This window comes from Hydra viridissima, unplaced genomic scaffold (genome assembly GCF_058129835.1).
Source record: "Hydra viridissima isolate aposymbiotic clone 2 unplaced genomic scaffold, HvirCarnegie_v1 scaffold_50, whole genome shotgun sequence".
In the NCBI taxonomy this organism is placed as follows: Eukaryota; Metazoa; Cnidaria; class Hydrozoa; order Anthoathecata; family Hydridae; genus Hydra; species Hydra viridissima.
The window spans coordinates 1-27554 of record NW_028324335.1 but is presented as its reverse complement, the minus strand read 5'-3'; the positions used below and the strand labels follow the sequence as shown (position 1 = coordinate 27554).

At 29.1% G+C, this 27554-nt stretch overlaps 2 protein-coding genes and 4 pseudogenes across 3 annotated transcripts; all 6 read left to right on the top strand.

The window, feature by feature from the left end:
- Positions 1-5233, top strand: LOC149876048 (uncharacterized; annotated as a pseudogene).
- Positions 5234-6318: 1085 nt separating this feature from the next.
- Positions 6319-12637, top strand: LOC149876047 (uncharacterized; annotated as a pseudogene).
- LOC145188690 (uncharacterized) lies at positions 7503-8557 on the top strand. Its single transcript, XM_080065162.2, has 3 exons — positions 7503-7837; positions 7946-8230; positions 8367-8557. The coding sequence occupies exons 1-3, from the start codon at positions 7555-7557 to the stop codon at positions 8555-8557; spliced, it is 759 nt and encodes a 252-aa protein (XP_079921288.2). The 5' UTR covers positions 7503-7554.
- On the top strand, positions 8646-10241 carry LOC145193577 (uncharacterized). Its single transcript, XM_080071049.2, has 3 exons — positions 8646-8810; positions 8885-9935; positions 10078-10241. The coding sequence occupies exons 1-3, from the start codon at positions 8646-8648 to the stop codon at positions 10224-10226; spliced, it is 1365 nt and encodes a 454-aa protein (XP_079927175.2). The 3' UTR covers positions 10227-10241.
- A 2758-nt stretch (positions 12638-15395) lies between the features above and the next one.
- Positions 15396-16152, top strand: LOC149876046 (uncharacterized; annotated as a pseudogene).
- A 559-nt stretch (positions 16153-16711) lies between these two features.
- LOC149876045 (uncharacterized) lies at positions 16712-24888 on the top strand (annotated as a pseudogene). Its single transcript, XR_016448944.1, has 16 exons — positions 16712-16838; positions 16960-17001; positions 17093-17169; positions 17305-17353; positions 17561-17655; positions 17825-17908; positions 18087-18121; positions 18253-18317; positions 18423-18488; positions 18608-18669; positions 18755-18826; positions 18904-18945; positions 20250-20318; positions 20405-20500; positions 20639-20711; positions 20823-24888. The product of XR_016448944.1 is annotated as an uncharacterized LOC149876045 (transcript).
- The last annotated feature ends 2666 nt before the right edge of the window (positions 24889-27554 follow it).

Sequence of the window (27554 nt, the reverse complement as noted above, 5' to 3'; positions counted from 1 at the left end):
ATGCCTTCTGTAAAAAGAACTAGACGGTGCAATTTATATGGTGGTAGTCCTTCCGATCTTTCTATTACAGACCTAGCATATTAAGGCGATGTAGCAAGATTTTTCTGCAAACTGAGAGATTTAGAAGGCATTAAAGACAAAAATGTCATTATTCAAAGAACACTTTGCAGTTTAAAAGAAGATTGGTTTAATTGTAATTTCAAATAAGTTTTATTACCTGAAAAAAGTTTCATTGTTAAACTGTCAAGGTTTTATAACAATGTTATTTCTTGGAATGGAAATAAGATTAAACCTTTGACCAAAAAGTTATTGGAAAAAAATTAAAATAAACTGTTTGACCTGCTAGCATGTAACTGCAAGCTTGAAGCTCTTCCCTGTGATAACAGGAATATCAAATGCTTTGGTTGTTCAGATGTGCATCTTTACTGTAGTTGTGTTGGCAGTAAAAAAGTAAGTTATGAAAATTGAGAATAGTTTCGAATTGGACTTTGCATAACTTATTTAATTTTTATTTGATTGATAAGTTTATTTTTGATATAAAGTTATGTGTTCCACGAGTTATTTTTAAATAGTATTTAGAACCACAAAATATTATTTAGATTCCTATATAAGAGCGCTCCTATATAAAAGACCAAAGGGTGAAAATTGGTACTAAAGGAAAGTTTCAAATAGGAGGTATTGATAACTCTATGTTATAAAATCAATTCTTATGAAATAATCAATGGTTATGCATTTAAGTGTAAAATTTGCATTGTTGTGAATTTCGATTTCTGTAAACTTCCTTATCATCATTAAGTCACACTAGATCCAAGCACTATAACACTACCCACTATCCCAAATTTGCATTAGAGGTATTTAGATATGGAATATCAGATGAAGCGGGGGCCGCCATAGCTAATGCTCTACTTCAAGATATTGCTCTTCTCCATCTAAATGAGGTTATTAATCCAAGTAAAATGAAGAAAGAAAAAGAACGAGTGTGTTCGCATTAGTGAATCCAAATCCGGATTTCGGAATTTCGGAATTCCCAATTTCCGTCAAATTTTGAATTTTTAAAAATCCGGAATTCAAAAACGCAAAATCCGGATTTTTCGAATTTAGAAGTTCGATTATTTAACTCTTATTTTGTTTTTGAAGTTATTTAGAACTGTTTTTATAAAAATTTCAAAAAAAACTTTTGTTTTGAATTTCGAATTTAGAAGAACTTTTACTATAGATGGCAGCATTGTGTACTTTCATTGTTATAAATTCAAAAAATTTGAATTTTAGTAGGCTTAGGCTACTGCAAATGCATTAAATTTTTTTTTTTAAATGAAATATTAACATTAAGAAATTAAAATGTATGCAGAGCAGACAAAGTAAGCCATTATATTAATTTTATGTTTCAAAAATTTTGTAGACTTACAATGTTATTGTTTTAAATCCCAACCCAAGTATGGTAGATAAATCTGAAGAAACTTTTATGGACATTTCAAAAGAAAGCTCATCAAATTCTGTGTGGAAACATTTTCTACGAGGGAAAACAAATCAGGTGGCGAAATGCATGCAATGCAAGCAAGTTTTAAAGATATTGGGTGGATGTACAACTCCCATGCACACACATCTTCGTTCTAAACACAACACAGTTTTAAACAAGCGAAAGTTTGATGAAAATACAACAGCTTCTACATCTGACAGTAACGATAGTGTTGTGAGCACAACAAAAAAACGAACACGATCATTGATTTTTTCAAGTCAAAAAAAGATGAAACTTTTCCTGCCGTAGTAGCTAGAATGATTGCTTCTGATGGTTTACCGTTTCGTGTTTTTTGTACGTCAAACGATTTAAGAAAATGTTTAACAATGCGTGGATTCGGTGATATTCCAAAATCACCCACCAGCATACAGAAAGTCGTGATGGATTATACTAAAAAAATTAAACAATTGCAAATTGCTGAAATTAATCAATTAAAAAAGAATTTATGCTTTAGTCTAACATTGGACGAGTGGACGTCCTCTCGAAATAGACGTTATATGAATGTTAACGTTCATGGGTCGAAAAATATCTGGAATTTGGGTCTTTCTCGAATTAATGGTCGATTTGCGGCTGAAAATTGTGTAAAATTGTTAGAGGACAAGTTAGAATCATTTCAGTTAAATACAAGGAACGATATTTCGTGTATTGTAACTGATGGTGCTTCTATGATGCAAAAAGTGGGTAGATTATTACCATGTGAACAAATTTTGTGTTTTGCTCATGCAATTCAGATTGCAATTGTAAATGTGATCTACAAACAAACAGAGAAAGAGGTAGATGAAGATGATTATGAGATTGTCCTAGATCTGGACTCTGATGAAGAAGGTTTAAGTGATGATGAAAGAATGCAAGTGAGGACGAGAAATGAATGTGATGTAGAAATTACTGAAAAGTTTACATTGCGAAATGTAATCATGAAAGTTCGGGTAATTGTTCGAATGTTTCGACGTTCCCCTTTAAAAAATGAAGTGTTGCAAAAACATGTGAAGGAAGTTCATGGAAAGGAGTTGCAGCTATTGCTTGATTCGAAGACTAGATGGAGTAGCCTGATGTCCATGTTAGAACGTTTTAATCTTTTGAAAAGTTCAATCAAAAAGGCAATAATTGATATCAAAGCGGATACATTTTTGAATGATTCAGAATGGAATATAATATCTACAGTTTCTAGAAATTTGAAGCCTATAAAATTAGCCGTAGACGCGTTATGCCGTCCTGATGCAAATTTACTTTCTGCGGATGCAACATTTACGTTTGTGTAAGTAAATTTTGATGAGAATGAAGAAATTGGCCGTGAAATGAAAAAAGAGTTTGAAGTTCAAATTAATCGAAGAAGAACTGTGGTATCCGATGTTCTTCAATATTTTCATAATGGGGGTAAAACCAAAATTCACAATAACATTTTGCGTCGCTCGAAAACTGAAATAACCAAAATTATCATATCCCTAATCCAAAGACTTAGTGGTGAAGTAGCATTAGAAATAGACCCGACAGTATCTGAGTCTACTAAAATGGATGACGATAAACCTATCGAATCATTGGAAACTCAGTTATCCTTGCAGGAAATTCTTCAGCAAAAGATAAAGGAATCACTCTCGGAATGACGGTCAAAAGTTCTACAAAAATCATCGATTCATTCCGAAATTCGCAGTGAAATGAAATTTTGCGATGAAGGGGGATCCCGCGGAATGCTTTTGGAAGATCTTTACAAAAGTTTATTAACAATTCCACCAACTAGTGTGAGTCAGAGCGCGCTTTTTCCGCTGCAGGAGCATTTTCAACAAAAATTCGATCAAGGCTCAACGACAAAACATTGGATGCTTTGTGCTTTTTAAGAAGCTTTTTCAAAAATCAAAATGAAAATTGAACTTTCATTTTGCAATTTTATTTATGTAGTTCAAAAAAATTTTAATATGAAATATTTCCTTATTTTGTAACTTGTTTTAATTTTATTGTTTTGAACTAAATACATTTATGTTAAAAAATAATGTACTTTCTTTTTTTTATATTTTTTAAATTCTTCTATAATAATTCCGGAATTAAACCGGAATTCCGGATTTCATCTCCTGTAATTCCGAAAATCCGGAGTTTAGTTTTTTACAAAAAAATGGATTCACTAGTTCGCATGCTAGTTTTGAACAATCTAAGATTTCAAATATAAAGGCAATAGGTTTGGATAGTAAACGTAATAAAAGCTCATTGGTTTATGAAGAGAGAGATATTGATGGTGAAATAAAACTTTATAAATCTACCAGCACTGTAGACCACTTGACATTTACAATTGAATCAGGTAAAGGCCAATGTTATCTCTTTAGTTATGATTTTTTTTTTTTTTTTATTTCACTAAAAATATATCTTATTTTAATCAAGGCAAGTTGCAAGGCCAGTAACTAAAGCACATAGATGTACCTAAAGAAAAAGGAAAAGATCATGCTGAATTTACCTGTGATGTTCTCAAGGAGTTTAAAAGCGATGAAAGTATCAAGGCAATAGTTTTAGACAAAACAAATATTAATACATATATTTTTTTTACCTGTCTGAAATATCAAAAAAGTTAGTATATAAAACTTCAGTTAAGATTTATAGTTGCATATTAATGTATCATTGTGTTTTTCAGTTAAGTTTTATAGTTGCATATTAATGTCTTCCACATGATAATGAGTTACCATTGCGTCATTTTATTTCTAAACTTGATGGTTCTTCCAATAACCGAAATAATTATTCGGGTAGTAATAACACTATTTTAAGTTCCTGTTAGTGATCATATTAATAGTAATATTATTTATCACATTTTTATTGCTGCTTTACTTTACTTTTTTCTGATGTATTTTATTATAAACTAATATTTTTGTTAAAATATTTTTTATAATATTAATATATTTGATTAAATAATAGTGCTAATATTTTAAAGGACCAGTCGGAAAATGTTTAACAGATCCATTTCATTTAAATTTATATGTTGACTTCATACAAGTTGAGACAGAAATTGAATATCCTTCTCCATCTGTTATAAAAGAACTCTCTAAGGATCAAAGAATGCTACTAGAATGCAGCATTGGAATTTCTAGAGGGTTTTCAAACGAAAAGTATCTAAAAAAAAAAATTCAAACAGTATATACTCCAATATGGTTCAATATCAAAAAGTTAAAGAGTTTCACCGATAGACCTAAACTAGTTTTACAATTTATTCAGCGAATTTTGAAGCTGGATACTGAAGTTCAAGGTATTACATTGCCTATTATTTATAGAAACTGCTTTTGTCTCCAACCTGAGAATTTTATTGCTGCTTTACTTTATTCTGAAGAACAAGTTTATAAAACAATTGCTGTTATAAAAATTTTAGAAACAAAAAAAACTCCTATCGAGGAACCTAAAAATGGATTAAAAGATGGTATTACGGTTAATTCTATTCCAAATATTGATAGTAAATGCAAAAACTGGTAAAAATCAATAAATTTGTATTATATAGACTGTTTTAAGCCCCCTTGTGTCGAAAATATATCAAATGAGGAGCTTTTAAAGATGATTCCTAATCGAGGAAAGGCTTCCAACTTTCCGTGCCACTCACAAGCAGTTGAAAGAGCAGTGAAATTGACTTTTGAAGCTAACAGAAAATCTATCAACTTTAAGAAAAGAAATGCTATTATTCAAGCGAAATGCAAAACTCGAAACAAGCGTAAAATTTTTAATACAAAAAAGATTATGTGTTGTAGTTGTTAATATATTTTTTTGATATTGATATCGATTTGGTTAAGCATTAAAATTTTAATATATTTAGTACTTTACTTAAAATATAATGTGTACTTAATCCAAAAAAGCATAATCAAATGTGTCTTTTTGGGTGAGGGGGAGAGAAGGATTGTAAACACCTGACACGCCTTTTAGTCGCCACCCTTAATAATAATTTTTTTCTTTTGCTTCCGTAATTTAGAATAAACCCTGGTAAATAGTGCTAAGTTATAGCACTAAAGTACAACAACAGTATTGTTTATGTTTAAATCCGTTTTTCAGTTAACAGCTAATGTTTATTGAAAACCGCTTATTTAAATTATGATAACAATTGTTTTCTCACACCCTTTAAACACCCTTAAACACACCTTTAAAAACTAAAAATATTTTTTTTATATTTTTGGTTCATATTAGCAATACATTAAAGTTTTGTGCCCAATATCCCTATCAAGTATTTGTTATCTTATCTACTAAAGTTAATACTTTTAATGATAAAATTTGATAAATACAAGTGCAAATAAGATTGAATCCGTAATACCTGAAGCTTTTATGTTTTGCATATTATGTTTTTATGGTCTAATGAAAGTACTCCAGCTTGAAATAATTTCATTTTCCAAAAAAGTTGAAAATCACTGGAGTCTACTATCGTATATACAATGTTAATATGTATCATAAATTATGTAGTTTATTGTATGACCTGTCTACTTTTAAAACCACGTAAAATATTTCTGCTTTAATTCAACAGGTTTTATTAGACCCGCAAGCCGCCGCCAGTAGCCGCTAGCCGTCGCCAAGCACTGCTTTATTTTTAGCCAGCTGTGAAAAATGCCTTCGCCAGCCATGAAAATAAGTAGCCATAGCCAGCCGTTACAATCATAGTTAGTTAATTGATTTAAATCTTTAAATTAGTTTATGTCCAATTTTTTTTTTAATTTTATCATATCACCTATCACCAATCGCTTCGTAATATAGTTTTTGGTTTAACCATGGAATTCCATGAGTCTCGTGTTAATATACCGTATGTTCGAATACCTTAATTTTCGCGCTATAAAAAAAAGTCCCTTGCAGTCCGAAAACAGTTGTCAATGTTTATCATTAAAAAAAAGAAAAGTTGTCATCTGCGCAATTCAAATTTTAAAATGAAAAGAAACAATCATTCTAAAGGTCCGAATTATTATTATTGTTTGTATATATATATATATATATATATATATATATATATATATATATATATATATATATATATATATATATATATATATATATATACAGTTCGTGAAGGAGTAAATAAGTTTGTTTCCATTGAAAAAAAAACTGGAACAATTTGCTTGCTCAAGGATCTGAGATGGATTCCTGTGTCCAACAGCAAATCTAGGGCTGCTACATTCAAAGCATGGGACTTCATGGGTCAACTAATCTTGAAAGATTCAAGAAACCAAATTAATCAAAATTATTTGCTTAATAATCAGTTGTACTGCAGATACTGTTTCGAAGAGCAATCACGTGTCGATGAAGGTCGATTATCAAAGGTATATGTTACTTCAACAATGACATCTTCTGGTAACCATCTAAACCATGCTGTTTTTAAACATGGAAAGAGCAACCAGTTAGTTCTAAAATTACTAATTGGGTCCGTACTGTACAAAATAATAAACCAGCACAAAGTCAATTTGAATTCAACAGAGATCTTTGTCTGTTAATATGTTTAGACCTTAAGCCATTTAGTTTAGTTGAAAGATCTGGTTTTAAAAGTTTTTGTTAAAAAAAAATACAGCGTTTCAGCCTCCATCATCTGACTGTATATCTCACAGTGGGCCTGAGCATGCTCAAAAAAAAATTTTTGTACCCAATTTTTTCACATAGTAGGTCTGAAAGGTGTTACTTTTCTCAACTCAAGTCTGTTAAAATTAAAATGTTTGAACGGGGGTTTTTGAAAAAAAAAGTATTTTCCTTTTTATGAATTTTTTTATAAAAAAAACAACAACAACAAAAAAAACAAATTTATATACCTTATATAAAAGTAAACATTCATTTCAAATACAAGGAATGCTTACTTTATATACTTTATACAACATATATATAGTATTTTATTGGTACTATACATTGCAGTAAGAATATTATTATGATATCATTAAAAATAGTTAATACACTTATTACTATAACTGTTCTATACATCATACTGTCTATACCAACATTTATATAAAGTTATGTAATCTAACAAACCAAATAAACTTTCATCTAGCCTTATGTCATTATTTTTAAATTCATTTATTACTTTTTAATAGAAAACAAACAAAATAATATTTTAAAAAATGAAACCAAAAGAACACAATGATTTCATAAAACTAGTGTGTCTTCTGTGTCTTTCTAAAGAAAAGAAAGGAAGCCCACAATTTAGGCTTATCAAACCAAGAGAGTATTGTAAAATGAATATAGATTATGAAAGTATCATAAAAAATTATTGCTGGAAAGAATATAATTTTGGAAATAATAATCTGCCTAAAAAATTATGTCCTTCATGCAGAAGAAAACTCATTGGACTAGAGGAAAAAGATCCCAGATACAAACCATTTAGTTTTCTACCAAAATACGAAAGTAAGTAATATAAAAGGTTAAAAAATTAATGTATTTAATCTCAGATAACTTATGCATTACTGTAACCTAGTAAAACACAGTATATTAGTTATAAAGATTTATCTTTAGGCTTGAACACAAGAGTTATGAGAGGAGCCAGATGCCAATGCTTTATATGTAAAAAAGGTCGCGAAACTATTAATAGTAAAGAAAATAAGACTCACTTAGTGCCAAGTTTCATGCAAGTTAATAAAGAACTAGAAATAAATTTGGAAAGAGACCACCAGAAAGTCAGGCCGATCTGTATGTTCTGCTTTAAAGAAACAGGAAAAGGTTTGCGTCATCCATGCAATAAAACACAGAGAAAGAAAAATTTGTCCAATTTATTACAGGCTGCATCACCTAAAACTAAAGGTATAATAATTTCATAATAATATTAATTATAATTTTATTATTTTTATTATATATATTATTTAAAAAGAAAACAATTTTTAATTTATTTTAATAGAAAACTAAAATATTGTCATATATTTTGTAAAATTTTTTTTAGAAAGAGTTGTATCCTCTACTCTAAAACATATGGCTGGTAAAAGTGACAATAAAATCAAGCTAAAAACTTATGGCCGGTATAAATGTCTGGTTTATTTTACCAATACTGAAATTAAGAAGCCACACTTTGGTTTAGAAAAATTGAAAATGCTGCAAAATAAAATTCATGTTAGGCAAGAATTTAATATATAGTTTTTATTTTATGATTTATAAACCTATAAATTATATTTAAAGTTACAGCAAATCAAATAACTCAAAAATTATTTTTAGCGACAACAAAATGTTAGACATTGCTAAGTTTCTTAGGTACGAGACCGGGGATAGAAATTCTGTTGCAAGCAACTACAGAGCTGCAAGAGTTACAGAAAACTCATTGCTAGTTCCTTTATTCAGTTCTGAACTTTTAAATGTTTTCACAAAAGATAAAGTTGGAAATTCACATGAGGTAGTCTAATGTTTTATGAATGGTTATACATTGATTATTAGTTTTATTGATTTAATCAAACAATAATTTTATAGTTTATTGAACAAGAGGTTCCTGGGGTAATTTGCAATGATGTAGAGAAACTGATATCTATGGTAATGAACCACAGGAAACTACTACCAAATGAGATTGATATTAAAGTGGGAATATATGGTGGACAAGGCTTTTTAAAGTGTACTGCCTCTATAACATACAAGCCTGATGAAAGAGATCAGGAAACTCCTCAAAAGAGAATAAAATATTCAGAAGGCTATGAAAAAAAAGAATTTAAAGATTCCAGTGTTTTTAAAACCCTTATTCTAGCAATTGTACCTCACATGGATGAAAGTTATGTAAACTTAAGAATGCTTATTGAAAAGCTTAATATAGGATCTTTAGACTACTCATTGTCAGAAGATATTAAAGTTCAACTACAAATGGTTGGAAAGCAATGTGCATCTTCTAAACACCCGTGTCCATTCTGCGAAACTGAGATACCTTTGTTGCCTAAAGCTAAGGCAAACACAATCAGTTCTTTGCATCAATGGCACCAAAAATGGTTTGAAAATGGTTCTAAACTTAGTCAGGCCAAAAAATTTCAAAATAGCATTCATCCTCCTCTTGTTACAGGAGATCCTGAGAAAAAAATTGTTGAGATAATAAACATTCCTGGACTACATATTCTACTTGGTATTGTTGACAAAATTATTTCCGAAATTGAAAAAAATATGTTTAAGAACAAAGAAGATGGTTTTAACTTCATGTCAGTCTATCTTAAGTCCATTAATCTTGGCGGAGTATCGTATCAAGGACAACACAGACTTGAAGGAAATGCTTCGAATATATTTTTAAAAAAAGTTGATATTTTAAATAGATTTTTTTGTACACATGGTCTTGGTATTCATGGGGTCAAATATATAAAGGCGCTAATATCTTTCAAAAAGGTTATAGAAGGATGTTTTGGGAAAACATTGTGTAAAACTTACAAAAATGACATAAAAAAATTCTCAGATGACTACAGAAACTTAGGAGCCAGTGTAACAGTTAAAGTTCTAATTGTTGAGCAACATATTGTAGAGTTTATTGACCTTAAAGGGGGCACATTTGGTAAGTGTTTTTTTACAGGAAATATCTATTAGATAATATTGAATATTTAGTTAAATATGGACTATATTTTTGCGAAAACTTTATTTTATATTTAAACAAATTTAAAAAAGCTTTAAATTGTATTATATAAAAAAATATTTAGGCCTTGCTTATTGGACGGAGCAGGCGTTGGAAGCAGTACACCAGGATTTCAAGCAATTTTGGAACCAAAGAAAAATCGGGCAGTATCATCCAAATTATTCCAAAACATTAAAGAATGCTGTTGCAGCATACAATATTGCGCACTTTTGAAGTATATATAAGAGTTATCTATGTAAATTATTTTTAATAAGTACTCAATAACTCTATTTTGTGTTGTGGATATCGAAGCTTTTTAAATGAATAAACTTAATAAAAACATAAATAAGATGTATATATTTTTTTAAATAGTCGATAGCTCTGCAGACTTGATGTAATGTACAAAACATTGTTATATATCTGTAATATTATGCACAAATATTCACTAATGACATTTCATATTTTGAGATTTTTCTTTTATTATCAATATATGAACAATACTGTTATAGAATTACTAGCTTTAATTATAAATTAATGTTTTTTATTATTGATATTTAAATTCTTCTATTATATCTAAACATTTATGAAATATTAAAGACGGCATAGATAGCAATTCATGTTATTTTTTGTGCTTTTTACTGAGAAATTCTTAAAAAGGAAAATACTTTTTTTTTCAAAAACCCCCGTTCAAACATTTTAATTTTAACAGATTTGAGCTGAGAAAAGTAACACCTTTCAGACCCACTATGTGAAAAAATTGGGAACAAAAAATTTTTTTTGAGCATGCTCAGGCCCACTGTGATCTGGATCAGCCCTAAAAAATGTTTATACTTCAGTTAAACAAAGAGTCTTAAAAGTTCTACAATCATGTGTAAGTGGAACTTTGATGATGGATGGTTGGACTGACAAGCGTAATCGTTTACCTTATTTTGGAATTCGTTTAAGTGTTGTGCATGATTGGAGATTTAAAATTTTCACATTGGCTGTTCAGCCAGTGGAGTCGCACACTTCTGAGCAACGTTATCGATTTGTTAAAACTGTTTTAAAAGAATTTTTACCTCAAGATAAGCATTTTTTACTATTTAACACAACTGATGGTGCAGCTAATATGGAAAAATATCAAAGCTATTAGGCCATGAACGTATAACATGCACGGCACATGGAATTCATCTGCTTTTAACCTCGGATAGCTTAAAAAAAATTCCAGAATTAACTTTACTAGTAAGCAAATGCAAAGAAGTAATAAAAGCTTTACATTTTAAGGGATATATGCTATCGAATGAAATTGAAACTGTGAAAGACGAGGAGTTGTTCAAAAGAATTACAACTCATGTTGACGAGCTAATAGCTGATGAAGAGAATCCAATTCTGGATTTTGAAATTGAAACTGAAAATGTAAGCATTCTTCCACAAACACAGTTAACTAAATCTGTTAGTCAAGCTGATGAGAGTTCACTTGAAGAGTATTCTGGAGAGTATTCACTTCTAGATTTTGACATACAAGCTAAAAATGATGTCATAAAAAGTCATGAGCACAGTTCTTTAAAAAATAGTGTCCCAACAAGATGGAATAGTATCTTGGAAATGATTGAATCTATCTTAGATCTAAAAACTCATGTTGATACAGTGTTAAAAAAAATTGGAAAGTATGATTTATGTTTTCTTCCTGAAGATTTAGAACTTCTGCAAGAACTGCGCAATTTTTTATCTCCATTTCGAGAGCTGACTCTACTTGTTAGCGAGGGAACACTAAATTTATCTTGCCTTCCACTCATGGTAACTAAAATTAAAAATTGTTGCATTGTTCAAGTCACAGATTCTTCTGCGATAAAACAATATAAAAAGTTAGTTAGAAAATGCATTGAGAAACGGTTAGTTGTTACTAATTTAGTTGAATTAGCATGTTGTTTTCATCCAGCAATTCGTGATGTTGTTTTGACGAAGGAAAAATGTGAAATTTTGTTAAAAAACAGCTATGACAAAATAAAAACTTCTTTATTTGGTTCAAACATTTTACCACAAACAGGAACCAATAAAAAGATTAACTTACCTGCATCATACATTGACAATAATCAAAGTAGTAAAAGCTCAAATGCAGCTCAGGATTTTAAAAAACTTAGACTGACTTTATTACAGGAAACAGCAAAATCTTCACTAAACTCTGGAGCAATATTAGAAAATAACAAAGGGTTGCAAGCTGAAATAAATCTTTATCTTACCATTTGTGATAATCAATCACCAGCCTTGCTATTTTAGAAAAATAATGCAGAAAAGTTCCCTATTCTAGCATCCATAGCCAAGGTAGAAGATAATTTCATTTTTTAAATTAAACTAATACTAGTGACAAAAATAACAGCAAACATTAATTTTTTTCTGAAGTTTAATGTTGCTTATTTTACATAGTTTCTATTGTTTCAGGTTTATCTTGCATTGAGCATCGGCAGTGTACCTGTTGAATGGCTTTTTAGCACGACTGGTTTAATTTTGAATGGAAAGAGATCCTCCTTGGCACCATTTCGAATGAATGCAGTTTGTTTCATACACGATAACTATCCAAATGCTGGTCTATGAGCTAAGCCTTGCATTTTTTGGATTAGGACAATATTTATGTTTTTATTTCATTTTGATTAACTTTGTATTTCACATATGAATATTTATTATATGCAAAAGTTTGTTTTGTTTTCGTTTATTGCTGTCAGTATTATACTTGTATATATGTCATTATTATACTATAGATCATTTTCACGTTTTGCTTATCTATATATGCCGATGTATATATGTATATATATATATATATATATATATATATATATATATATATATAATAGCCAGCTAAGCAGCCAAAAAAATCAGGCGGCTAGCCAGCCACAAAAATGTAGGCTAGCCTCTCATGCCATCAGCTAGCCGGTCAGAATGTTTTTTAGTCAGCCATGAAAGTAAAATACTGTGGCTAGGAGGTCTAGGTTTTATACTTAAGTGATCAAGGAGGTCGCAATCCTGTGAAGGCTATTGGCTGCATGATGGGAAAACTAATTTCGAATGAATTAGCTCGCAGTTGTGTTAGAGTGATTTCATCATGTAAATCCCACAAGAAACCCACGTTATATCCCACAAGAAACGTTAATCTATACCAGGGACATTAAATCCCACAAGAAACTTTTCAAATTATAATTTGAAAGCTAGAAACTAAAAAAAAAAATTTTTAATTTTAAAATCGACATTGCGGCGAGGTTGCATTTTTATTGTGTAAAGGTATTTTATATTATTTTAGAGAATGGCTAGCAAGTATGTTAGTACCACGAATAATGTTTATCTTCCTTTATAGAAATAAGATTAAGATTTGTGCAAATTAACGTATTATTAGGATAATATAATGGTTATTTTAATATAGTAATATAGTTCTTGAGTATATTATCTGCAAACAATTAATTGATGCAAGTTTAAATGTTGTCAAAAACCAAGCATGCATGCATGGAACACTGCAGTTTCCCACAAAGTAATGCAGATTTGGAATATAAAGAATTTCCAATTTTCTTTATTTAAAAAAAAGAAAAAAAAAAGGGGGGATATGGGTTTCTGTAACATTTATTTAGGCTCTTAAACTTTTAACTTTAGATTTAATAAGGCCCTTAAGACTTCAGGGACTTACGAACTACATTGAGGAACAAAAACAGGGTATTTATAGAAACTTTTCAATTTTTAATCTGGAATACCACAGTGTTATTGGAAATAAAGAGTCTGGGTCCATTTTTTAAAGTAATATGATCAAAAGTAATATATAAATAAAATAATATGATTCAAAATGCATATAGCCAAACATATAACCTGATATCCTGATAGTTAGCTATATGTAGAACTAGTCATACATATAACTTATTATATAAACTTGTCTTTTAAGGTTATGCTTGAACAAGTTAGTACCAATTAATTTAAATTCAAGTTTTAGTTAAAGTTCAAATTAAAGTTCTTATTTGTTCATTGTTTTTTTCACTATTTTTTATTCATTTGTTCAAATTTGTTAATTAGTACTAATTCTTACTCAGTAAGAATGCTTATCATTGTTGAACATGATATGTAATACATGTCATATACAAAAATGATGCAATGAATACTTTTTTCTCTTTTACTCTTTTTAAATGATCTTAAATAATGTCTGTTATTTTTAATAATGTGATGTTTTACATTATACTTTATAGGAGTCACAAAAGAAATATTATTTTCTCAATAAAGTTAGAAAAAGTGAAGATAATATGCCTTTTGACTGCTCTGCAGATTTACCTACTACATCTCAAGTTGATAATGCCGCTGTTGATTTTACATATATGGCAACTGACTATAAAAATACTGAAAAGTTTTTAAAAAACTTTATTTTTTCAAGTGATGAAGATTTTTTCCAAAGTTTAGACAATTTAGGTCAAGATGATGACCGAAATTCTAACTTAAAACTTATTTTATGGTATATACAATATAACATATCAAAAAATGCATTTTCAGCTTTGTTAAAAATTATTGGTCTTGATAATAATTTACCCATTTGCGCTACCACTTTACTTAGCAAGATCATATGTTTTAATAAAAGTTATACCAATGCAAACAAATCTTAAGTCAGGCTATAAATCGAGTTAATGAGCTTGGAATTTTGAATTATTCACAAACTTGTAGAGTATTTGCATGGTCAAAAAGTCCAAATGATCAATTTTTTTTAACAGAAAAAGGAATTATGCAGCTCGAATCATTAGATAGCGATACAATGATTGAGTTTTTTAACGGAAAGATGTAGAGATTTTTATTCTTATCCAATCTTTTAATTTGTTACATATTGAAGTGTATTTACCACCAACAGAACATGTTATAAAATCTGAAGTAATTCGGAAATGTGTTGCTTTTTCACAGTGTGACAATACTTTAATAATCTTTCCTTTTCCGTCAATTGACTATTTTTGAAAATAAGCTTGCGGTTAGTTTTATGCCTTAAATATATATAATAAAATTTGGCTTTGTTGAAATATCAGCAGCAATTTATTTGTATCTAAAAAATTGTTTTATTGATCTTATCACAAAATAACCTAAAATTTCTATAAATATAACAATATTTATAAAATTTATTAACATTTATCAATATATTAAAAAAATTACATAAACAGGGTGTTAGCTAGCCCAATGGCGCCACGTATACCACGGAATTCCCAATGGGTTTAAAGTTCCCAAAACTCAATGACTTAAAATTTCAATAAAAATTCTTAATGTTTTGGGGAACAATAACAATAAAAATTCCCAATATCGCAAAAATGCAGTATAAAATATTTTCCTGGCTAATGCCCTAATAACTATTTAGAAATTGAGAGACTTCTCAGTAATAAATTTTATTAAATAAAGTTAATGAAATGATTCTATTATAGATAAAAAAAAATATTAAAGACTTTTTAAGATGACATTGTTTTACATTGTGGAATTTATAGAGGAAGATGGCAGTGTAAATTATGTGTGCGAAAGTTGGCTAGTTGGAGAGACACGATGTTGGTGGCCCCCGTACATAGGAACAAAAATTAATAGGGTGAGAACCATATGTCAAACTCCCGGTGATGATTGGAGCTTGGTTGGTGTGCGTATACTTGGAGAAGCAGTTGGTCAGTAATTAATTTAACTAAATTTCTATTTGTATATATTATAGAAATACTTTTTAACAATTTTTTTTTACAATAAGTAGTCAATAGTTTTTTTAGCAACTTGTTAGTTATGTTTTATTTTATAACTATATTGCAAAAATTTAGATGATTAAAAAACAGCAAAAATAAGAGCCAAACAGGCTGAAGACTCTTCTTCTTTTAAGGAAAAAGCACCAGAATTTAGAAAAAAAATTTTAACTTCTCGTTATGAATGGTAATAAAATATTTTTAGTTTTAAATTTTAAACCTGGTATATATTATTACAGAAATTCATTTAAATATTGACTACTTTTACATTCAGTTAGTAGATAACCTGATATTACTAAAAGTATAAAGCTTTATGCTTTATACTTCTTTTAATTTCTTTACTGAAACCATGAGAATTAAATAAAATTAAAAATATATGAATTTACTATAGTGGATCAACTTCAGAAAATTCAAAGTACAAAAAAATAAAGCCAATGATGATGATTGATGATGATGATGATGATTGATGATGATGATTGATGATTGATGATGATGATTGATGATTGACGATGATGATGATGATGATGATGATGATGATGATGATGATGATGATGATGATGATGATGATGATGATGATGATGATGATGATGATGATGATGATGATGATGATGATGATGATGATGATGATGATGATGATGATGATGATGATAACAATGAAAACTGATAACAATGCTGCATTTTTGCATAGATTTGCTACCTTTTATAGATTTGCTACCTATTTGTAATAGAAATGTTACATTGCTGCATAAAATTGATACATAGCGGTATAGAATAGTTACTCGTGAATATAAATGCTGCATTGTCTTTTTTTTATTGCACGCCGTTATGTTTTCAATTATCAGCAGCCATTTTTTCTTCAATGGAGGCAGTGAAATATATTTATATAGCTGGCCATGAATGGCTGAGTTAAGAACTGGTCTATATGTTGTTATTAAGAGGATAAATAAAGTTCCTTAACCTTTTAGCTACTCTTAAATATGATTATGTATTTTTAAATTTACTATGTTATTCGAATGATGTAGTACAAACATATATATATAAATAGAAATGTCTTCTGCAGCTAAATGTGTCCTTTGCGACAAAAAGCTTAGTAATTTGCAATATTATGGAGGAACAATTGGAGATGGATATGTTGTTTGCAAGTCATGCGCAAGTATATGCAACATACTATTTGTTATATATATATATATATATATATATATATATATATATATATATATATATATATATACACACACACTTATTTTTTTATTTATATATAACCTTTTTTAAAGGTAGTTCAAGTAATATTCTTGAAAAAGATGTTGTTGGCAGAGGTATTTTAATTGTTTAATCTACTTATTAATATTTGTGTATTTAGGATTTTTTTAAGTTGGTGGTTGAGTAAATCTTACTTTATAATTTAAGCATTCCAAAAGTTTACTCCAGATAAATTGAAAGAGATTGCATAATCTCAATTACTTAAATCAATTTTTTCTGGTCAAGTTAGTTTCATCTTGCAAAACTTATTTATGTAGTAAACAAACAATTAGTCTAACAACTAAAATACTTGTCAATAAACTGTCACTTGGCACAGTAGTATTTTAGTCTACTTAATATAATTTATTTTAATATTCTAGCTTTATAGTTACAGACACAATCTTTTCAAAGCTGGTGGACAAAATAAAAGTAAAAATACTTTCAGATTACTGCTATTTAATTTGAATTGTTAGTTTGTTTAAGCATGAGTTATAAAGTTTATAATGATCTAAATTTGAAGTAGTTATTAATAAAGATGTTTCTACTGTTATTTTATAGTTAAAGTGAGTTACATTGAAACTAAATATATTTTTCTATGAATGCATATAGATTTCAATTTTTAAAACTTTTTTTAAGAAAATTTATGTGATGTTGATCTGCTTGATCTATTATCCAATGATCAAGCTCATGAACTTTATGGTGCATTAGCTTGTTGTTATCATGAAATTAAGGTAAAGCTTTAAAATTGATATAAACCAAAACTATACAAAAAAATTTACAACAACAAAGAATGTAATAAAATGATTGCTTCACAAATTATCTATCTGTGTAGAATAACTTGCAATATGTACATGTCACATAAATCTATACATTGTTTATAATATGTTTTCTGCTGTTTAGCACAATGATTAAATATATAAAGTACTTGTTCCTGAGGTATTAATATACCTGTTTGCTAAAGTTGAGCAGGTTTCAAGAATTCAAGTATGCAGTTTTTATGTTAAAAATGAAGTTCCATTTTGATTTCTATACAACAATAATGAGAATATTTTTGTATTAGTTTTACAGTTATACTCGTGCATTTCATATCTGTTTATTTGTATTTAATCTTCACTATTTGCCTGTATGATATATAAAAAAGCTTTTGTTTTTGTATTTTAAGGCTGAAGTGATTTTAAATTCTTACATTTCAAAAAGGTATTTATTTTTTTTAAGTAGATAATGCTTTTGTTAATTTAATTGTGTTTTAATTAAAAAAATAAACTGTTAAAAATAGTTACTGCTTTTTTTTCCAAAACCTCTTTCTAATTTTTTTGGATTTATGTTAGAAATAAAGAAATGCTGTGTGATGACTTAGAAGATTCAGAAACAGACAGTCAAAGTTATGGGTTTGGTAAAATATTTAGCATTGAAATTTTCTGTCTCTGTAACTATACTATGATGCTTTATATTAAACATACAATGTATGCATTATTCCTAAATGCTATTTTCAATCTAGAGAATAGCAATGAAAAATCTTGCTTAACCTTTTTCTCAAATCAAATGAAAAAAGATGAAAAAATTAGTAAGTTCATATAGATTTTATGAGCTGTACATTAAATTTGGGTAATTTTACCAACAATTATTTAATAAGCATTGATTAATTCAACAAAAAATTATTGTTTAAACTTTCCTGTTTTTAAGAAAATAAGCGTTTGTTAAAGTGGGCACAGTACAAAACTGATGTTATTCTAGCTGATGAAAGGGTATTCACTTTCTTTCTCTAAGGAGTATCAGGCCATTTATAATCCTGGGGATCAAACTACGTATTTCCTGTTTTTGTTTTTGTAGAATGAAATACCAAAACAAGGGGAATTAAAAATATCAATTGACTTATGCAAGGAAGACCACTTAGAGAGTGATGTATGATTAACTAATCAATCTGAAAGTTTATCTGTAGTTTATCTTGTTATTACTTTTTTATTGATTTATGATAATAGGAAAACTCAATTCAATCTTTACTGGATGAATTAATTGTGAAGGTGAGTTAAATGCCTAATTAAGTCTCACTCTAAACATATATGCATATATGTATGAATGAATGTATGTATGTATGTATGTATGTATGTATGTATGTATGTATGTGTATGTATGTATGTATGTATGTATGTATGTATGTATGTATGTATGTATGTATGTATGGGCGCTACTCGACTTTCTCCCCCCCCCCCCTAATTTTATGATTGATTCTAATAGAGAATTTTATGCTGATTAAGAATCGTATAAAAACATGGGTCTCAAAATCAATGGAAAGTGCTCTAATTCGAAGTCAAAGTTGTAAAAAATCCCACTAAAAACCCTAATATTCGCCATTTTTTTTCAAAACGCTTTCATTTTTAACGAAAATTAATTACCGTTTTATTGCGCAATAAACAGACCTGGTTTCCATAAGCCTTATAATTATTTTTTTTAAAGTATTGTAACGAAAGTGTTATAACGAAATGAAATTAATAGAAGATTTCAAATAAAGGTTGAACGTAGAATGTGATAATGTAGAAAAATTGATGAATAATTATTATTGTATCGTACGCTGGTTTTTTTTATTAAAAAAAACGGTTTGAAGGTTACGTTTTCTAAACTTTACATGTGATAGAACAACAATGAACTGAGTTTCAAAAGTTCTTCTTTTAGGAAACTAAACTGTTAAATTCTTTTTTAAATTTTATTACAAAAGTACATTACTTGCAATATAGTTTATTCTCTAATAAATCAAAAAACGGTTATTTTCTTTGCCACAAAAAATTGTGCAAGATAAACATACTTTAACGAATTTTTTAACGTAAAAACCATGCTATTAATAATTTGCTTTTGTCAGCTAAAAGATCATTAACTTAATATTTTCAAAATGGCGAATATTAGGGTTTTTAGTGGGATTTTTTACAACTTTGACTTCGAATTAGAGCACTTTCCATTGATTTTGAGACCCATGTTTTTATACGATTCTTAATCAGCATAAAATTCTCTATCAGAATCAATCATAAAATTAGGGGGGGGAGAAAGTCGAGTAGCGCCGTATGTATGTATGTATGTATGTATGTATGTATGTATGTATGTATGTATGTATGTATGTATGTATGTATGTATGTATGTATGTATGTATGTATGTATGTATGTATGTATGTATGTATGTATGTATGTATGTATGTATGTATATGTATGTTTATGTGTATGCATGGTTCTATGTATTCAAGTATGTTTTATTTACATAGAGCAATTAAATGTGAAAGTTAAGTAATTTTAATATTAATCAATTTGTTTAAAATGACATAATAAGTGATTGCTATAGGTTTGTACAGATGTTGATGAAAGCTATGTTCATTTTGACACAAATAATTGTCATGCGTCTTATGATATTGTGAGTTTTTCTTTCTTTTAACTTTGTTTTGAGTATAGTAAATTTTTAAATTTTTGCAAAGTAAAGAAGAGATTTTTATTATCTAGAAAAACTATGCAAAGGAAGTTGCATTTAAACTTTCCATACAAAAAAATGAAGTCAAATTTGAAATGGAACCACTCATTATGGTTTGTTCAGAAAAGGTATACAACTTTATTTGCTTATAATTTTCATACATGCTTTAATAGCTGGTTGATGAAGAATTAGTTTTCTAATATTCAGTTTTATTTAAAAAGACTCAAGTAATGTTCAGTTGATTAAAACTATGTTCTCAAATTTAGAAAAGTTTGTTAAATTCAGACCCTCAAAGTAATGTTGTAGATACAATAGAAATTGAAAGCACATCAAAAATAGGTAAATTTTCGTTGCATAGCTCTCCTTTCATAGTTCACCATTTAGTTTTCAGTTTTGAAGTCTATTTTTTTGTAGTTTATTTTTAAATTGAAGAATAGTAAATTTTTTTAGTTTTAGCTAAACTTCAAACAGCTATTCAAAGTAATGACTTGGAAACAGCAAATAACTATTTTTACAAATGGTCAGACAATCTTGTGAAACAAAGTGCTACTGCAGAAATAACAGATAACAGTAGTGTTCCTTATAACAAAACAAAAAATGAAATATCAAAACTACCAAAAAGAGAAAAAAAGTTATGTCCTATACCTAGTTGTGGAGCAATTGTAGTAAATCTACCTAGGCATATAAGAGATTCTAAAAAAGAGGATCATCTAATTCTGAAAAATTCAGCATCAAAAGTAAGTCCTTTATTTGGGCTTAGAAAAAGTTGTCCTAAAACTAGTTTTGTAAAGATACCGCGTCGCAAAAAAGTTATGAAAATGTGCCCTGTTGACAGATGTCTTTCTGTTGTAATAAACTTATCTGACCACTTTCGAAAATCACACCATGATATCTTTAAAAATCCTGAACTTTATGGAAAATTAAGAAAAAAAAAAAACAGTTATGATGGGGAACAAAGAAGACAAAATATTATCAATTTTTAAATCTAAGAATCTAGAGTCCTTTTAGAATTCTGAAAGTTCAGAAAGTGATATTGATGTTTCTTCAGAAAACTTTGCAAAGAATACAAACAGTTCGTAAGCAAAACAGTTTCAGATTCTGACTTAAACTCAGAAACTGACTCAGACTACATGCCTGAATCTGAAGATGAATCTGATGAAGCACTGCCTGATGAATTAGTAGTTAGCTTTGTTGGTGTAGTCTTAAATGCCTTTGAAAACCATTTGTTAGGTTTTGAAGGTGGAAAAAAGAAAAAAAAACCTGCTCGCCAATGTAAAAATCAAGTAAATTCCATCCTAAACTGTATAAGTCCTTCTCTTACATCATTTGATCCATTGTTTAACTTTCAAACTCTCAGAGAAAAGTGGTTACCATGGGCCTTAGCTCCTGGAAGGGGTAAAAATGGTATGGGGTATCTACCAGGAACTTTGAGGTCTTATCTTGGTTCTCTGGCTAGGTTTGTTGAGTTTTTGATCCGGCAAAAAACAGTTTCTTGGGCAGAAATATATCAGTTCCTTGCACAGTTAGCCTTAATACTATGAAAGGCTTAATAAATGATATTAAAAATTGGAGTGCTAACTATTGTGATGAAGGTGATGAACGTGAGTGGGAAGTTTTAGAAAAAGATCTTGATAATCTGATTGATCCTGAGAAATTTCAAAAAGTTTATTATTCAGTTGTATCTGAGCAGGCACGTGCATTGCTAAATAAGCCAATAATATGTGAAGAAGAAGATTTTTGCAGAGATAAATTTGTGTTAGTGAGAGATTATCTAGCAAGTTTGTGCTGTCTTAGAAATTCTGCTCGTGCTGGAAACTGTATTAATATGCGTCTTAGTGAATTTGAATGTGGGAAAATTGATGAAAGTACTAAAAATCTCATAATTAATGTCAAATTCCATAAAACCAAGCGAAAGTATGGTTCTGCCCAAGTTGTAGTCACTCCTTTATTAGGTAGTCAAATGAGATGCTATGTAAACTTTTTCAGGGCTAAGGTGGTCCAAATGAATGGAAAAAATCCTTTAGATCCAGATGTGAATTTGTTTGTTACCTGGTCATTTAAATCCTTGAATGGATTTTCAATACAGCATGATTCCTTTTGGAAGAAAGCCACAAAGTCTAATAGACCCTGTCCTGTTTCAGCAACCCTAATTAGGAAAAGTATTACTACTGCTTTTTATGCCTCTGAAGATGCAAATGATGTTATTAAAGATAGGTTGGCCAATCATGAAACATAAAAGAGCAACAGCAAACAGAAACTATAATCTTATCAAAACAATGAGCAATGCTGCAGATTTGACAAACCAAATAGAGGATAAAATCTTTAAAAGTTGTCCTCAAAAAAAATTAAAGTATTCAGAAAACTCTGCTTCCTTAGAAGTGTTACAAGTAAATCAAAATGATGCAAATGAAGTTCCATGCTCATCAGGTACTGACTTAAACTCTGAGTTATGCATGAGTTATAAAGAGCCTTCATCAGAGCTACTATCATATCCTAGGGAAGATACTTTTAGTAAATGTGGATGGACTAATGAACAAACAAGTGAGATTTTACATCTTTTTAAAGAGCATGATTTTCAAGGCTGTTACATTCCTTATATACGAGAAAAAATCAAAGATAATCCTATTTTACAAAAAAGAACTCCTAAATCTATCTATGACAAGTTATTGTCACTTAGAAAGTCTTTGGGTTCAAAATTAGATCTTTCTAATTCTGAAACCAAAATTGGTTGTGAGAGACAAAAAGTTATGTGCCATAATGATAGGCGTACCTTGATCGTCATATTCAAAAAGGAAGTTAGAGGGGATTTATCAACCACAGAAGATTCTGTACGAGAAAGATTATTGCAAACCAACCCAGGTCAAATGTTACTGGAGAAATATGGGATCAACAGACTAGTTAATAAAATCAGATATGAAAAAAATGCATTAAAGAACATTTTCTAGAAGTTTCGTTTTTAGTTTTCTTAATAAACAGTTATTTAACTTTGTACTGCTAGTTTCTGATTTTTGAACAGCTATTTTCTAAAATTTGAACAACCAGTTTATGATTTTTGAATACCCAGTTTTTATATTGGAAGAGCCAGTATTTGGTTTTTTAAGCAAACTAGGTTTTCACTTTTATAGTTTTTGGTCTTTCAAGCAACTAGGTTTTGATTATTGTAGTTCTTGGTTTTTCAAACAGCTAGATTTTCATTTTTGCAGTTTTTGGTTTTTAAACAGTCAGTTTCTGTTCTTTGAATAGTTGGTTTTATATTTTTTTAAGTTATATCTTGTCATTTTTGATTTTCATTTTCAGAAGTATTTTTTTGCACGAGCAAGTTTTTCAAAATTAAACTTTACTTTTATAACATAAATGTTTTAATTTATCAAAATTCGGTCCAAAGAATAGTTTTAAATGCATACGCAAAGATATAGAGCGCTATAGAAATTTAGTGTTTACACTTCATGTTAACGTTTTGAAAAAATTGACAATGTGATTATAGTTGTACCTTGAAGTTTATTTAGTAAATTTAAACTTGCATGAAAAGGAGATATTGGTGCAATTCCAATTCAATTTTTCAAAATTGATAGCTCAATAACAGAGCACCGTTTCATGCATTATTTAAAACTCATCTTCTAAAACCTGTGTTTTTTTCTTTCTAAGAAATAGTTTTTCAGCACCTTAGTTGTATTTTTCCTTAGTTGCAGCTTCAAAGGATAATTGAGGCGTTAAGCATTAAAGTGGTCTAATCCTCAACTTTTCTCAATTACATTTTACGTAGCCTCTACTACTCAAAAAAAAGTGTACTATTTATAAATAGTAGTATTTATTTGTATAAAAATATTTATCCACATACGGTCGTCTAATTTATAGTTTCAGTTCAAAACTTCTTTTTGTGTTTTCTCAGAATTACTTCCAATAGGCCGCCCCTCCACGCCAATCTGGCTCTCAATGCCTCGTTTAATAAAAAGGCATGCTTTTCATTAAATTGTTATTTTATCAAAAAGTAAACATTTTCAGAGCATGTGCGGTCAATCATAAAGTATCCGAAGTCTTTAATTAGTTTTAGGATAAGACTATGAATTTCTTTCGTCATTACCGCTTTTAGTTGATTCACGGATAGCATTTTGTCATATATCGCATTTCTATGCTTCGGAAGACCGGTGACAATATACTAGAGCATCCTATTACACTTGTGTCTAGTGAAATAACGAAAGAAGAATATTTTCGAGTTTAATATATGAAACAATAACTTTATATCCCAAATTTTTAATTTTTTCCCAATGTTTTCTTAGATCTGACTCACTATTTCAGTCACAATTTTGACTTCGTGTAGAAAAGATATATCACCGAAGCATTTCTATCACTATGTAAAATAGTGAGAAAGAGCCTATTTCATATTATTGAAGTGAAACAATTTATTTACAATAAATAAATTTAAAGTAATAAAAATACAATCACTGTAGCTAAACAGATATCAATTCCTGAGAAAAACACTCGCTTACGCTTTGAAAATAGGTGACCAAATCTGCTGTATTTCATTCTTGTGTAGAATTGCTACTCTGAGGTAGCGAAGCGATAAATGTTTATAATGATAATGATGAAATAAAAAGTGTTCCTGAAGATGAATTGAAGAGTTAACTACATGAAAATGTTGAATCTTTAACATTTTATTGAAAATGATTTCATTCCAAGAAATTTCATCAAGAAATGATCAAAAAAAAGTGCGAAAATGTAACTTTGCATCAGATTTTAAAAAACGTTTTCTTCAAACATCAAAATACTGTAAAAACAAGGATTATTTTATAGCATCAGGGTGAGACTTTTGGTTTTAAAATTATTTCTAAGTTTTCAAAAATTTGGGATATTTGCAAAGATGAAACATCATGAATTATGATTAGTTTTAAAGTATATTAGGGCCTCAAAATAAATTTGTAACAAAGTTTACCATTCACTCGTATTTTAATACCATTCATCGTAGGGATAGAAATGTTACTCAAAGATAGAGTCATAGAGGTTTGTGGCTGTTTAAAACACTAAACTGGAAAATAATTAGGCTAACTTTACTGCCTGTTACATAATTTTAAAAAAAAATTTAAATTAAACGCTGTTTTAAAAAATTTTTCCAAAAGCTGTCGACCGAAAAAATAAGTAGCAAATCTACACTCAGATCAGTCTAATGATGATGATGATGATAATGATGGTTTATGTTTTTATATTACAGAGTTTCCATTTACAACAAATAAAATGTTGCCTCCATTAAAACATCATAATAGGTAATAATTCTTAATAAATATTTTGATTATTATCTATTCTGTTGTTTATTTTTTATAATATTATTAGCAGTTCTAATTCAAGCTGTTTATCCGCTAACCATCTAATTTCTAAGCTACATTCACAAGAAAAATCATGCGATGCATATCCTGCAATAGAAGGTATATATTTATATATTTATATTCATATATTATTTGTATATTTATATATTATTATATGTGATAAGAAATCACTTACAATGAACTCTTCAGAAAAAATTTTTTTCCTGATGAGTTTTTATTGACAAAACATTTAGTACAAAAATTTAATTTAACAAGTGAATTCTAATTATATGTGTGTGTGTGTGTGTGTGTGTGTGTGTGTGTGTGTGTGTGTGTGTGTGTGTGTGTGTGTGTGTGTGTGTCTATGTGTGTGTGTGTATGTATATGTATATATGTGTGTGTGTGTGTGTATGTGAGTGTGTATATACATATACATATTTATAATGTATTTATAACGTTTTGTATATATATTTATGTATACTTAGTTTATTAAATTAAGGTAATCCAGCAAAATGCGTCTCAACCAATACCAGTAGTGAAATCAATGATGTTAAACGCCGCGTAATAAGTATTGAGTACGATATTAAACAATTAAAAAGTATTATGATAAAAGTGAAAGGTTTGCTTCAAGAAAGGAATACCCCCATTTCAAATCAAATAACTTTCAATGTTATTTCGTCTCGAGAGGAATTTGAAGTGCTGGTGGAGAGATTAAAAGACGTTGAGATCAGAAAGAACTTTGTAAGTTAAAGCTTTTAATAACGTTAGCTGAACTTATTACTTACTTTCTCACTCTCTCTATCAAGTTACATATATATATATATATATATATATATATATATATATATATATATATATATATATATATATATATATCAATTAGAAAAGTTGCAAAAATGTTAAAAATATCACCAAGCTCTGTTCAATATATATGGGAAAAGTATTTAAAAACGAAATCAGTGGCAAATAATGGTGTACGAGGCAAAAAAAGATCAAAAACGCCAAGAGTTGACAGGTGCATAGTTGGGAAAATCGAGCAGAAAAGAAGAAAAAATGCAGTAGAAGTATCAAAAGAGCTGGAAAATGAATTAAATATTAAATTATCGCCACAAACAATTAGGAACAGACTGCATGAAGCCAATATTTTTGCACGGACGCCTCGGAGAAAACCATTCATCAGCATAGTGAACAAGAGAAAACGGTTGCAGTGGGCAAAGGAACATGTTCTGAAGGATGATAACATTCTGGAATATAATTATTTGGTCAAACGAGGGTAAATTTAATTTATATTGAGCTGATGGTGGTATATAGAAGAGTCGGAGAAGAATATAATGTGAAGTGTTTGAACGCAACATTTAAACTTTGTGGTGGAAATGTTATGGTTTGGGGCTGCATGAGTGCGTTTGGTGTTGGCAAAATTGAATTTATTGATGAGAAAATGGATCAACACTTATATAGATCCATATTAGAACGGAATTTGGCGGCTTCGGCAGGAAAATTAGGACTTGGTACGGAATTTATATTCCAACATGACAACGATCCAAAGCACAAAGCTGGATCTGTAACCAGATATCTTGCTGCAAATGGCATTAACATGTTGGATTGGGTTGCACATTTGCCCGATTTGAACCCTATAGAACATTTAGGGTCGGTGGTGAAAAAAAGAATGAAAGATCGAGCTCAAAAGAATAAAAACGAGCTCAAAGAATTGGTTTTAGATGTTTGGTCATCAATTTATCAAGAAATTGCCACTAAACTCGTCTCATCAATGAAAAATCGTTGTAGAGCAGTTATTGAAGCTGATGGTGGTCCAACAAGATATTAATTTAATTTTAACTAATTTTAATTTAAAAATTAACATAGTGTACGGACAATTTTTTTGTTT